This window comes from Sciurus carolinensis, chromosome 17 (assembly GCF_902686445.1).
Source record: "Sciurus carolinensis chromosome 17, mSciCar1.2, whole genome shotgun sequence".
In the NCBI taxonomy this organism is placed as follows: Eukaryota; Metazoa; Chordata; class Mammalia; order Rodentia; family Sciuridae; genus Sciurus; species Sciurus carolinensis.
In genome coordinates, this window is record NC_062229.1 from 6,158,783 (window position 1) to 6,173,541 (window position 14,759).

Here is a 14,759-nt window from a genome sequence, read left to right on the forward strand (position 1 = left end):
CTCATTATTGGAATCCTGGTTAGGATGGTTTCTGGGAACTGCCAGTGCTCTAGATGGCTAATAGCATAATTTTCCAGGTGAAGTAAGTTTTGAAACATCTCAATATTTATTAGGATCCTCCAAAAACCTCCCTAAATTTATTTTTATCTGTCTTAAGTTGGGAGGGTCCCTTGATTTTCCTCCTGTAGTCGGTGATTCCTCAAGGCTTTCTCCTCTCATGGTAGAGATTATTGATGTCAAGCATGGTACTATATGAAAGTCACTGTTCTTGATCATTTGCAATTTAGCAGTATGCAGGCTAGTGGTGAACCTGGCAATATTGTTGAGAGAGAAGCTCCCTTCTGATGTAGAAGTATTAGGGACATTTCCCTAACTGAGATTTCTTACTGTCCAGAAAAACCTGTCTCTCACTACCTGGCTTTGCCAAAGTTATTTCTGGCCTTCTTAGGCAAAGTGTTAGGGTCCTAGTTTGCACTGTGCTAAAGTGGGAGGATTCAGACTTAAGGGCCTTATTGCTTTCCTCCCTGCCACTATAAACTCCTAACTATGAAGAAAACGATGACAAAAGTAAAAAGTGTGCCTTTTGCCTATCTTTTTGCCTTGAAGACTAAAGGAATCTCCGGAGGATGAGGGAACATCTCTTGGTTCTTAGGCCTAGGTTGATTTTAAATGCCTCCCTCTTGCAGCTTAAAGAGAACACAGTGAGCACATTTAAGCACAGGAACAGTAATGGGGAAACTCTAGATAGACTATGCAAACAAAGGAAACCTGGGCATTTTCATGTTAATCATCCCAGGTCTTAATCCTACAGTTTGAATTCCTAGTGTCTGACCAGCAAGGGAAGAAGAGCATCCAGGAGGAAGTGGATGTGCAGGAGTGTTGTGCAGTCTTTACGGAGGCAAAGTAATTGGTGCTTTCCCTCAGTGCCATTCATCTACCAACCACCCTGGTTACCACTTAGGGTGGTAGGGAGGGAGATTCTGGAGAAGGAACAGTTGGGGTCCACCTGAGAGTAGCCTGGGACAGGGAACCCTGCAGTTGTTGCAACCCTTCCTCCACCTCCATGCATCCTGGGTAGATCAGGACTAGGGACACTGTGTACTGACAGCAATTGTGCTCCGGGCCTGGACAGAAAAGTAGGAAATGGCTTTGGCACAGTCCAACATGTCTGGTCTGCACAGAGCAGGTGCTTGGAAACTGCCTGGGCCAGGAACCTCTCACCTGAGTCTTGAAGAATGGTGGCTGCGTTTAAGTAGCCAACAGGTGCCCATTTTACCCTCCAAAAATAGAGACAGAAAGATGTACCTCAAACAGATGTGGGTGCGTGGAGAGAGTTCACTTACCTAGGCGCAAATCTCAGTGGGACCTCCAAATCTGACACTGTCGTTTAACGGTGACCAGTTTTTTCCTTCTAATGTTGAAGACTGAACACTAGAGAAGCATGCCAAGGCAAGCATATTAAGCAGGTTTTATTTAAAGATAATAAAACAGACCTCTCCCAGGAGGGAGAAGGGGGCCATGGCTGATGTTCTAAAGTCCCCAGAAGTGAGTGCACCCTACATCTATTATAGGTTAAGGTCTCTTTTGTTCTCCAGTTCTCTACCCCCTTATCTTTCCTTCCTGCCTACATGACTAGGCCTGGTTTTGCAAGTGAGATGTAAAAAGTGAGAAGCAGATGGGGCAGGGGAAGGCCAAAGTGATTCAGGCAGGTAAGGGCCCAGGGGGCATTAATTAGCATATGCTTGCCTATAGTCCCTGACAAGGGCAGGTAAATTTGGTAATCAATGGGCTCTGCGGGTCCTTGACTTTCCACTCTCCCAGGGGCAGTCTCCAACTTCCAGAGGCAGATGGCTTTCATGACCTCCATTTCCTGGATTTGACCAGATCCCCTATTTCTACACTAACTGCTTGTCCCCAATTCTGGCTTCAGAGGAGGTCACCCCATGCAGGGCTCAGTGAAGCCAGCCCCAAAACCTGAAACTGTGCACTTAGTTCTGAAGTCATTGTAATGAACAAGGATTCTCTTTACTGACTTGCTGCACTAGAATTAGATTTTTCTTTCCTTGGAGAACTGAGGGCATCTTCACAGATAAAATTCCCAATATTTCCAAATGATCTGAAGTCTCTCAGATAATCTAATTGTGTAAATTTTATGATTAACGAGACTGTGCAGGCTGGGTGGTAATATGAGAGAATGAGGACACAGCTTTCCAGGAACACCCTCACTTCCCTGGTTAATTGATGATGAAAATTCAGTCCCTGTGCCTCACAGAAAGCCCTCCTGTTGGAGGGACATGTGTGCCCTTATGTGGAATCAGGATGAAGAGAGTCTCTGAGCAAAATCATGGAAACAGGGACAGACCTCAACAGATCAGAGAGGCTTTCTTTATTCAGCCGGGAATGGCACGTTTGCAGGAAACTGGTCTGATTTTATAGGGTTTAGTGAGAGTTCATCATAGCAAAATATTCAGTGTGACTTCATCATCAGAGACTGAATTATAGCAGAATGTGTCAATTGGGCAGTCAGGAAAACGGTTGCACAAGAGGAAATTGTCAAAGTTCAGAGGTCACTGTCCTCCTTTCTCCCTGGGGGTTGTTGTTTCCACATCCTTCAGTATCCTTGTCCTGAACTTGACTCTCTAAGAGTACACCACATCACAGTCTGCTAAAGCTAGGAACGCTCCTTCAGTTTCTACTTCTCTGAAACCCAAACAAAGAAAACTTTAAAGAACTTAAATTATATGTCAACTATCTCAAGTTGAATAAAAGTAATACTCAGGCTTCACGCTAATTTAAAATGCACATGGTCATTATTTTGTCTCATTCTTTAAGAAAAATGTAGTGATGGAAAAATAAGGTATTCTGGTGAACCAGGAGTCCTGTCGCTGTGACTCAACAGATGTGGAAGCCCAAATCCAAATCAAATCATACATGCTACAGGAGAAGCTGTCCTTCCTATAAGCTTCCTCAAGGCCTCCTTCATGTCTCTGTTCCTCAGGCTGTAGATAAAGGGGTTGAGCATTTGTGGGACCACAGTGTACATCACTGAAGCCACAGCAGAATTCCTGGGGGAGTCAGTCACTGCAGAGTTAATGTACACCCCAAATCCTGTCCCGTAGAACAAGGAAACAACGGACAGGTGAGAACCACAGGTGGAAAAGACTTTATGCTTCCCTTCTGATGAGGGCATTCTCAAGACAGAGGACATTATGTGAGAATAAGAGAAAATGATCCCAGAGATGGCAGCAACAGCAAGCAGACCAATCACCAAATATACCAGGATGTTGTTGACAAGGGTGTCAGAACAGGCCAGTTTGAAGACCTGAGCAAGTTCACAGAAGAATTGGGGGATCTCCAGGTCTGTGCAGAAGGACAGGTGCAGCACCATCAGAGTGTGGAGGAGTGCGTGCACAACACTAATGAGCAGGGAGAGTAGAACCAGGAGGATGCAGAAGATGGGGTTCATGATGACCATGTACCTCAGGGGGTGACAAATGGCCACATAGCGGTCATAGGCCATTGCTGCAAGGAGACAATTTTCTAAACCACCAAAAATCAAGACAGAGCAGACCTGGGAGAGGCAGCCTGTGTAGGTGATGCTCTGATCCTGTGCTTGGATGTTGGCCAGCATCTTAGGGATGGTGGTTGTGCTAAAACAGATGTCAGTGAAGGACAGGTTGGAGAGGAAGAAATACATGGGGGTGTGGAGGTGGGGGTCAGATCTGACGGCCAAGATGATGAGCAGGTTCCCAAGCACTGTGACCAGGTACATGGACAGGAACAGGCTGAAGATGAGGGGCTGCAGTGCTGGGTCCTCTGTCAGTCCCAAAAGGAGGAATTCTGAAACAGCTGTGTGGTTTCTAGTTGCCATGTTGAGGAATCTGAGGGAAGTGCTGGGTGAATAGAAAATGTATGGATAGAAGCAGAAGCAGTCTTTAAATCCACACCTGCAGACACTGTGGTCTTATGATTCCTAGACTTCAGATCTGTGAGAAAATGAAGTTCTGCTTTTATGACCCCCTATCTCGGTTACTTGGTTATGGCAGTCCTACCAACTAGTACCTCCTCAGCATCTATACAAGTAGTCAAGTGAATTTCAGAATATTTTCTAACATCACCTTCACTGTCCAGAGTTCAAGATGAATTTCACCCAGAATGGGAACTTCTTGCAGACCATTTACTGGAGAGGCACTGGAACCCGTCCCTCCCTCCCTTGTTCCTTATTCCCCTCACTGCTTCCAAGGATGAAATTCTACTTACATACTTGCCCTCAAGTCCAAAGCATTTCTTCAGCGACTCTGTGTTACCTGGAGGGCTTCAAGGGGAATGGTTTCAGCATCTCACCCAGATACTAAAGAGAGAAGATTGGTCCTCAGAAACACAGAGAAAGTAACTGATGATTCCTCCTGTTCATGAGGAATCATCACTGGGAAGAGGCCCAGGTGTTGTGTCCTCATGGACCAGGGACTGCTGAGTGAGGTGGTCACAGACCGACTCCTATGTTCTCTCTTTCCCTGGGGTTCAATATCCAAAGCTGCTCATTAGACCAGTTATTTTACAATCATTCAGATCCCAGGAGGGCATATCTTTAAAGACCAAGAGTATAGAAAACAGGAATTTGGAACGGCTGATTTCCTGACCCTGGAGGACACATGTACCCAATTCAGTTGTCCACTTTTTTTTTTTTTCCTGTTCATCTCCATTTTATGCACCTGGCTGTCCACACTCATTAATTCCCAGTATTCCTTTTAACTTACAAACAAAAAAATTCACATAATTACTAATATCAGGAACACTGATTCCTATTGTAGATGTAATCATATGCTTTAGATGTATGGGCCAAAATAATGTAATTATAGCTGGGTAAGGTGGTGCACACCTGCTATCCCAGTGGCCAGGGAGGCTGAGTCAGAAGGATCATGAGTTCAAACCCAGTCTCAGCAATGGCGAGGCACTAAGCAACTCAATGCGACCCTGCCTCTAAATAAATAATGCAAAATAGCACTGGGAATGTGACTCATTGGTCAAGTGCTCCTGAGTTCAAATCCCAGTACCTTCACAGCCCAAAAAAGAATGTAATTATATTCGCTAAGATATGGTGAAAATACAAACATTCAAGTGTTTTTACATATGTCACATTGATATTAAATGAATCTTAGTATTTGTTTTTTATGCTTGTAGAGAACATCATAATGAATCCCAGCATATTGATTCTAATGATTGTATTGATCCTAACCAATGTTGTTTGACAAAAATACTGGAAGGGCAGCAAATTTCTGATTATAATTATATAAGTACTTTTAAAAATACTGTTGCAATAGTTTCAATAATTTTCTTCACAATTGGAGAAATTTTGAGTTGGAATCATAGTCCTTCATGTTTAATTAGTGTCTTAATTTAGGTATAAAGTCATCAAAAGGTAGTTCAGTGCAGATATTTCCCACACACTCAGAACATTTATAAACACAGCATCCACTCGTGTTAAAAATGTTTCAAAAACTAGTGATAGAACGAACTTGCCTCAACAGAGAAAACAAACAAGAGCTTGAAGAGAGAGTCTAAGGCATGGGAGAAGATTTTTGCAACCCAGCTGAGACATTAATATACAGAATATATAAAAAGATAAAAAACATAACAGGGGAAAAAAGTCAAAGAATCCAATTAATAAGGGGGGAAATAACTAAACAAAGGAAGAAATTCATAGGACCAAGAAATACATGAAAAAATGTTCAATAGTGTTATCAGTTAGAGAAATGCAGATGAAACCTACTTGGAGATTTCATCTCATTCCAGGCAGAAGGGCAATTCCCAAGAACACAAATAATTCTTAAGTGTGGGTGAGGACTTGAGGGAAAAATATACTCACATATTGTTGGTGGGAGCAAATCAGTGCAATCCTATTTGCACACAGTACGGAGGTTCCTCATAACACGAAAAGTGGAACCACCATAAGCCCCAGCTGTCCCACTCCTTGGCACAGGTCCCAAAGACCTAAAATTAGCAGGCTACGGAGGTGCAGCTACATCTCTGCCCATGCCATGCCCCTGAGTTGCCCCCAGTCCTGCATCTGCTCCTTTGATGAGACATGCTCCACCATTACTTTCTGAAGATTAAATCAAAATTATGGGCTGACGGACTGTAATTATTTTCTGTCAAAACATAAGAATGAGAGAAAAGATAGACTATGCAAGGAGATTAAAAAAAGAAAAGAAAAAAAAAGGAGTAATGTATTAATATGTCCTAAACTGAATCCTAGGATGATAATGACATAACATCCTAAATTTAGTGTCCAGCAGCCTGTAGATCTGCAGGACTAGGTAGATTGACAGGGCAAAAGTGAACCCTGGGCAAAGCACACCAGCACAGACTGAGGCAGAAGGAGTGTGAGGCAAAGCCAGCCTCAGTTGTTGGATTTGAGGGAACTAAAATATCTGCTCAATACAAGAGGTTTGGCAGGGAACTGGGATGGCAAATGCCCTCTTCCTCCTCTGTGAAATGACCATGATTCATGGCTGAGGAAATGAGCTTGAATTTGCTAAGCTCCTTACGTCTGCAACTTGGTTGAGGAAACCGTACCATGTGACCTATAATTCCACAGGGGATGTGGCATGGATGTAGTTGTCTCGGACTCCTGGGAACTCATGGTGGAATAGTTCTAAAGTGATTAAGAGTCTAAAAAGGAATAATAATCCTCAACTATCTTGGATTGTGTAGTAAGGGTGAAAGGGGATTTACTTGAGTCTGGGGTAGTCCTGATGGAGTATAAATCCCTGCACTGTGTAGAAATAGCAGGTGAATTATGACAAGGGCTGTTAGGATGATTGGGAAGTTAAAGTAAAATGCAAAAAATCATGTCAGACAATAGCTAGATTATGGAACCAAATAGATGCCCTCCAACAGGAATGGATAAAGAAACTGTGGTAAATATACACAATGGAATACTATTCAGTTATAAAGAAGAATATTATGGCATTTGCTGGTAAATGGATGCAGTTAGAGAATATCATGCTAAGCGAAATAAGTCAATCCCCAAAAACCAAAGGTCGAATGTTTTCCCTGATAAGTGGATGATGATATGTAATGGGAGTGGGAGTTGTGGAGTGAGAAGAGAATGGAGGGACTTTAAATTAGGTGAAAGGAAATGAAGGGAGGGAGCGTATGAAAAATTATGGAATGAGAAAGACATCATTACCCTATGTACATTCATACACGAATGGTATGAATCTACATCATGCAGAACCATAGAAATGAAATGATGTACCCCATTTGTGTACAATGAATCAAAATGCAGTCTGCAAAAAAATTAAATAAATAAATAAATAATTAAACAACAAATGAAAAAAAACAAAAAAATGGTGTCAGAGTCATTTTGTCAACTGAAAATCCACTTCAAATTCATTCTAGTTGATTAGTGCTGACATAGGGGATGGTTGAGAGATATCTGATTCCTATAGCCCTCAGAGGGATATTCTTCCTCGTGCCAAGATACAGCCTATGAATGTTGCTGCTATAACTGCAAAGAGGGGTAGAATAATATTTCATGTTTCAGTAAAGGTATAGGATCCACAGTAAAGACCTGTGCCTACATGGAGGAATAAGCAGATAAAGAAGACAGAAGCACCCTTCACACACAGGAAACACACGAGTCGTCTGTGGTTACCCTCTCAACAAGGGAGTGTAACAGAAGAAAATGCTGTTATTGAGTCTGATGTATAGTGTATAGGTAGGAAAGCTCTGGTAAGGCCTTGGATGATTAGGGGGATCCAAAGTCTCCCCATACTGAGGTATGGGAGAGGAATGGAAGGTCAATGAGCTAGCTCTAAATTACTCCCATTAAAGTGTGGATTTTGCAGATGTTGGTCATTCTAGTTTGTGTAGTTGAATAACAAAGATGATTTTCATATCACTAGTCACGGTTCGATTGCATGTACAAATAATGTAAATGCTACATTTTCGTTAAGTATAGTTATTGTTCTAGGGCTTGTAGGATTTTCTTCAAAAGTGTCACGTTTATGGTGGATTAGGTTTAATTTTTATTGGAGAAATTAGATGTGGCATCCTAAAATATCTTAGTAGATTTTTCTTAGGGTTAAATTCTTTTTATTTTTTTAATTTATTTAGGGGACTGCAATAATGTTTGAGTGTAATACCGCTATGGCTACAGAATATCCTAAGACTGTAGAGTCTATGCTTATGATTTGAAGTGCTTTATTGCTAGGACTTTTAATGGAATTATTAATGTTCTTTTATGGATGTATATGGTGAACTGGGAGATGTCACTGAGATTAAGAATGTAGAGGTGAGTGTTGAAACTGTAACTTAAGTGTGGGCAATAGACAGGGGGTGTTTTCTAATTTGATTAGATCTAATAGAGTTGATACTGATTTTTGGCTTATAATTAAATTTAGATGGGGCGATAGTGAGTGTATAATAATCAGGAAATACTCTAATATGGTGGCAAATTTAGCAAAATTTGAATAATATTAGGTTTTGAGATTTAAAGTTAATAGTTAAGATCTACTGTGATGATAATGTCTACAATGTCAGTCAAGGGGGCTGTTATCTTTAGAGGCAGTGGTATGGTTATGAATGTGATATTTGTAGGAGGGATGTTGACAGAATGGAGAAATCCTGCAAAATGCTGCCAGTTGTAAGGTTTACTCAAATTAATTAATAAAGGGTCATTTTTGCTAATATAGGTCAGTGTTGCACATTGTGGCTGTCATAGTAGAGCAAAGGAAATCCAGACACATGCTGTAGACAGCAGTGAGGGATATGGCAAAGAGGGTAATAAATGTGGGTACTGACCCCACCATTAGGCTATCGGGGTAGAGACCTGTTAGAAGAGGCATTCCTCAGAGGCCAGGCTTCCGCTGGTGAGTGAGGATGGGTAAATGGTAAGGTTTAAAATAGGCCTCCTCTTTTTCAAATGTCCTTTTTGTCATTCACGCTGTGGATGATCCATCCAGAGCAAGTGAATAGTATAGCTTTAAAAATGGCATGGGTGCGGACATGCAGAAATGTGAGGTGAGGCTGATCAACATCTATGGCAACTGTTTCTCATCCCAAGGGCCTGGAAGTGGAGAAGCCAGTCATCTATTTAATATTCTTCTGTGTTACAGTACAGAGAGCGGTGAAAGGGTAGCAAGAGCTCATAGGCATAGAGTCAGTGTTTGATTAGAGCAAAGGAATGGAGCATAGAGATTAAAATCACTATTCAAGGTCACAGAGCTGGCCAAATGCCAAGTCAGATCCGAAGCCCAGTTTGAGAAGTAGGTAGCTTTCCATTATAGCCATTGTTGAAGATGTGGGGTTTGAGAGTCAGGCTTTGTGACTCATGAGCAGTTTTTTTTTTTTTTTTTTTTACATTTTACAGACTGTGTATTGATCCATTGTACAAAAATGGGGTACACCATTTCATTTCTGTGGTTGTGCACAATGTAGATTCATACCATTCGTGTAATCGTACATGTACACAGGGTGATGATGTCTGTCTCATTCCACCATTTTTCATGCCCCCCTCCCTCACATTTTCCTCTAAGCTTCCTCCATTCTTCTCTCACTCACCACCCTCCTCCCCAATTATATATCAACATCCACTTATTAGGGAAAACATTCCACCTTTGGTTTTTGGGCTTGGCTTCTTTCAATTAGCATGTTATTCCCAATTCCATTCCTTTCTCTGCAAATGCCATAAAATTATTATTCTTTATGGCTGAACAATATTCCATTGTGTATATATACCAGTGGTTCTGTCATCTGACTTCCTAGTAGAGAAGGAAGCACACAGCAGGTGATGAAGTCACAGAGAAGAAGGTGAGTGAACCTTCTTCTTCCCAGTGAACAGGCTTTCAAGGGCTCCCTTCATTTCTCTGTTCCTCAAACTGTAGATGAAGGGGTTCAGCATTTGAGGGACCACCATGTACATCATTGAAGCCACTACATTCTTAATGGAAGAGTCACTTACTGCAGAACTCATATACACACCAAAACCCGTCCCTTAGAATAAGGACACCACTGAGAGGTGAGACCCACAGGTGGAAAAGGCTTTATACCTTCCACCCACTGATGGGATCCTCAAAATAGAGGAGACAATTTGAGCATAAGAGAAAATAATCCCAGAGAGAGGGATGCCAGCAAATACGCTTGTTCCCCAAAATACCAGCAAGTTATTAATTAGAGTGTCAGAACAGGCCAGTGTGATGACTTGAGTCAGTTCACAGAAGAAGTGAGGGATCTCCAGGGCTGTGCAGAAGGCCAGCCACAGCACCATCAGACTGTGCAGGAGGGCATTCACAGTGGTGACCAGCAGGCAGAGCAGAACCAGCAGGACACAGAGGTGGGGGTTCATGATGACAGTGTACCTCAGGGGGTGGCAAATGGCCACATAGCGGTCATAGGCCATCACTTCAAGCAGACAATTTTCTAAACCACCAAAAATCAAGACAAAGCACATTTGGGAGAGGCAGCCTGTGTAGGTGATGCTCTGATCCTGTGCTTGGATATTGGCCAGGATCTTGGGGATGGTGGTTGTGCTTATGCAGATGTCGGTGAAGGACAGGTTGGAGAGGAAGAAGTACATGGGGATGTGGAGGTGGGGGTCAGAGCTGATGACCAAGATGATGAGCAGGTTCCCCAGGATGGTGACCAGGTACAGGGACAGGAAGAAGCTGAAGATGAGGGGCTGCAGTGCTGGGTCATCTGTCAGCCCCAGGAGAAGGAATTTTGGAATAGCTGTTTGGTTTCTGCCTTCCATTTTGCTGATGAATCAAACAGAAAAGATAGGACGGAAAAAATGAATTAGGTGGTTTCTACAGAAGTTGCAGCCTGCATCACCTGAGTGTGCACATACAGAATCTTGGTGCCACTTTGGGCTTACCTTCTACAGGGCTGGGAATATTGACAGTGCTCTATGTTTAACACACACTCTGGGTCAACTTTCAATCTCTGAACTTTGAGAACCAGTGCTTAAAAACAAAATTGCATTTATATTGAGAGCAATATAAATATTTAACAGCATTTGGGAACTCCCTTAACCGCTCTACACCTCAGATCCTCTAACCTCCTTTCCTTGTACTGAGCACCAACACTTTTTCATGCTTTGCACCAAGTACTGAGACTGAAGCAAAATTAAGACACAGATATCCTTTGAAAAAATTTCACTCCTTCAACAAAAAGAAAGTGAGAATAAATGTCTCAAAACCATTTTCAGTACAAGGGTCTCTTCCTTTGCCATGACTCAGAATCCTCAGAAGGGCTTATCTAAGTACAAATGAATCAGTTCATGCTCCCTGGCCCATGCACCCCAGAGAACAAGCCATGGACCAAAGGACCAACTCAGTGTGGTCAACGACTGGGTCAGAGCTCAGGTCCTCTGACTCCTGAGGTGACTCTCCTGACCATTTTCTGCTAACATCACTGGAAATACAAAATCAGCACCACCTAAGGACCATGAACATCTCAGAGTTTCCCTTTCTGATTTCTTTCTGAACACAGCGCCAAATTTCCTCCTTGAATTTTAGTTATCCTCACTTGTCTTCAATAACTTAATTGTGGCCGGTACAGAGCATTCATAGAAGTGGATGGGCAAAAATTAGAATAGGTTTCCCGTGAACCGAAAGTTCATAAGGCTCTTTCTGGAAGCTCAAGCAATAGGCTTTAATAACTGCTTCTAAAAGAAGCTAAGAATCATGACAATGACATTTTTTGTCTTATCGTAAGAGAATTTCTTCCCTTAGTGAGGTTGGTAGCATGTCATCAAATTCAATAAACCAGCAAACAACAACATAACTAAATGAGAGAAAAAAACTGAGGTGCAGTCTCCTGGAAAGAGACACAGCTTGTTGGTCATTGAGACACAGACTTGAAACATTATAGACTTAGAAAAACGGGTGTCCCTACAGGTGTGTCCCTATACAGCTATGCTCTTCCTCTCATGGGGCAAAGAACAGCAGCGGTGACAGTGAAGGTCACTTAAAATAGTGGACACCACACTCTGAATTTAAGCCAGGCTGGGGCTTTAGGTTTGTAAATGGGAACATCATCACCTGGATGAGAAGCCCAGTGTCCTCATTGCATAATGGGTGTGTCAGGTGTCTGCAATGTGTAATCAATATGCAGTGTAGCTCCACGTACCCTGCTGCATACCTGAGGTGGGTACGACTTTTCTTTGCACAGTTAAACCTGAGCACATTTGGAGGGGAAGTTTCAAATGATAAGGAATGAAAAGAGCCAAGGCAGCCAGGATGTGTCAGGGATGAGGAATCATGGTCTTGCAATTGTGTATCATGTCTGTGTGTGTGTGTGTGTGTGTGTGTGTGTGTGTGTGTGAGAGAGAGAGAGAGAGAGAGAGAGAGAGAGAGAGAGAGGGATGTGTGTGTCTTCCATGAACAGTAGCACACATTTTACCCTCTCAGAGGGAAGGAAGTGATTAGAGCCAAAGGGACAATATCTTTAGCAACATGAATCCGTATTTTGGGGAAGAATTTCTGTATTAGAACTACCAGTGGGAATATTGTTTACATAGAAAATTAAAGAAAGAAAGAAATGTCAATTATACCAACATTCATTAGGACTGAACATAAGGTGATACTGTACACAGCAATGAAAATGAATTAAATAGCAAATAAATTAACTGCATCACAAAAGTGATTCCTATGTCAAGTAGAAAAACTTTAAATGAAAAAGTCTGTACCCTGAGAAAATTTTCAGCATATTTGAGCCTTCACAGGTACACATATTTTCATTATGGGATACTTATGTAAAAAAAAAAAATACAGAGAATAAAGAAGGGTTGGATATCCATTCATCGACAGGAAAACTTTCATACACTCCTCCATCTTGGCCTGTTTCTTTTTTTCACTTTTTAAAATTTGTTCTAATGTAGCTACATGACAGTGGAATGCATTTTGACACATCATACATAAATGGAGTATAGCTTCTCATGCTTCTGATCATATATTTTGTAGAATCACACATCATGTAATTATATAGTACTAATATTTTTTATTACATGAAATAAGAGAGGCAGAAATGAAGCCTCCAGCCCACATTATACATTTGCATAAATTTGATTATTTTTACTTCACTGGGAACATTAGCTCTCTATCAAGATCTATGTTATTGTCTATTTTTACTACATGTGGTAGTATTCTTCCAAATAATCACTGTGGTTTGTTCCACATAGTAAATCTGTATACAAACAAGACCAGTGTGCATGTCAGTTATGATTGACATTCACGGGTCATCTGTTTTTTGATTTGTGATGACATATTTAGTCCTCCTTCATCCAACTTAAACACACACTATCCTGCTATACTGCCAGGATTTATTTCTACATCCCTTAAGTGATAGTTGTTATGGTGACTGCTTCTTTTTATTGACTGTGGGTGTGAAACGTGCATTGTGGGGAGAAGATGGTCCTTCCCAAGCCATGGAGAACTGCCTCAGAGGAAACCACCCCGCTGACAGTGATTGCTGGAAATCTAGCCTCCAGAGCTGCCAGGAAATAAACTCCCACTGTCCAATTACCCACTTGTGCTAGTTTGGATAGAAAACTGAGGAAATGAGTACACTTCCCCACCCCTTGTCAAAACCACCACAATTTCAAGTCAATACCAGAACATTTAGAAATAGCCTCTACGTTGGAGGGAGTCTGGTTTCGTCTCAGAAGGAAATGGGTCCTGGCCTTGAGGAAAGTATGAGGCCAGCAGCATCAGAGCTGGGAGCCCTGGTGTGCACGCACCTGAGAGCTTGTCAAGAGGGTGACAGACAGCTGGGAGGGGGTCAAGGGGCAGTTTCTCCTCATATCAAGTGTGTCCTCTCCTCACTGCTTCCCCACGAGGAGAGTTCATAAAACGCCTGCCCTCCTTTCCAAAACACTACCTAAGCAGTCGTCAGCTACCTGCTGATTTCACTGACAATGTTGCCCAGTATCTCACCTGGAGGGGGAAGACAGTTCTGGTCACCAAAGGGAGACCCATGGATTGACTTTACTAGTCAGGGAGGCTCATCTCTGGGAGGAAGCCCAGCTGTTACTGCCTGGCTGGAGCAGGGCTTTCAAGTGATGTGGTCACTGTCTGACTCCTGCAGTCTTTGTGTCCCTGGGGCTCAATATCCAAAGCTGCTCATTAGACCAGCAGTCTTACTGTCATTCTGATCCCAGGGGAGAACATCCTTAGAGAAAAACTCCACACCTCCTTGCAGATGGAGAGCTGAGGAAGGCGACTTCCTGACCCCTGAGTTCCGCACAAAGCACCCTGTTCTCTCCATTACTTCTGCTCACTGCTCTTACTTGGACTGCCACACATTTCACATGGTGCTCTTTAAATAAATTCCCACCTTCTATTCAATATATACATAAAGACATCTCTGTGTATGTCTTGATATCAGAGAAGCTCTTTCAAATTCAGGTGTGAAAAGGTGGCCCACATATATAATAAGTATGATTAATATAAATACATGCATCAGCAAAGACAATGCCAAATGCAAACACTCATGATTTCTCTTTTTAAAAATCAGTTAATGTTTACTGAATACTTGTAAATTCCATTCTTTCTTGTACAAACTAGCTTCTAATTTAGTTGATGACTACTGAATGCAGAAGTTACAGGCAGAGCTCATATTCTCTTTTTAGAGTTATTTTTAATTATTTTACTTTGTTCTAATTAGTTGTATATGACAGTAGAATGCATATCTAAATTTTGAAAGATCATACATAAATGGAGTGTAATCTATCATTTTTATGATTATTCATATTG

The 14,759-nt window shown here is 41.9% G+C and overlaps 1 protein-coding gene and 1 pseudogene across 1 annotated transcript; both read right to left on the reverse strand.

Moving 5' to 3' along the window:
• Positions 1 to 2,920: 2,920 nt before the first annotated feature.
• Positions 2,921 to 3,883, reverse strand: LOC124969012 (olfactory receptor 7G2-like). Its single transcript, XM_047531846.1, has one exon. It carries the CDS (start codon positions 3,869 to 3,871, stop codon positions 2,921 to 2,923), a length of 951 nt encoding a protein of 316 aa, XP_047387802.1. The 5' UTR covers positions 3,872 to 3,883.
• Positions 3,884 to 9,802: 5,919 nt separating this feature from the next.
• LOC124969013 (olfactory receptor 7G2-like) lies at positions 9,803 to 10,756 on the reverse strand (annotated as a pseudogene).
• Between the last annotated feature and the right edge of the window lie 4,003 nt (positions 10,757 to 14,759).

What these genes read in the sequence shown, in the direction of transcription:
- LOC124969012 (XM_047531846.1), bottom strand. Translation starts at nt 3,871, where the DNA reads ATGGCAACTAGAAACCACACAGCTGTTTCAGAATTCCTCCTTTTGGGA.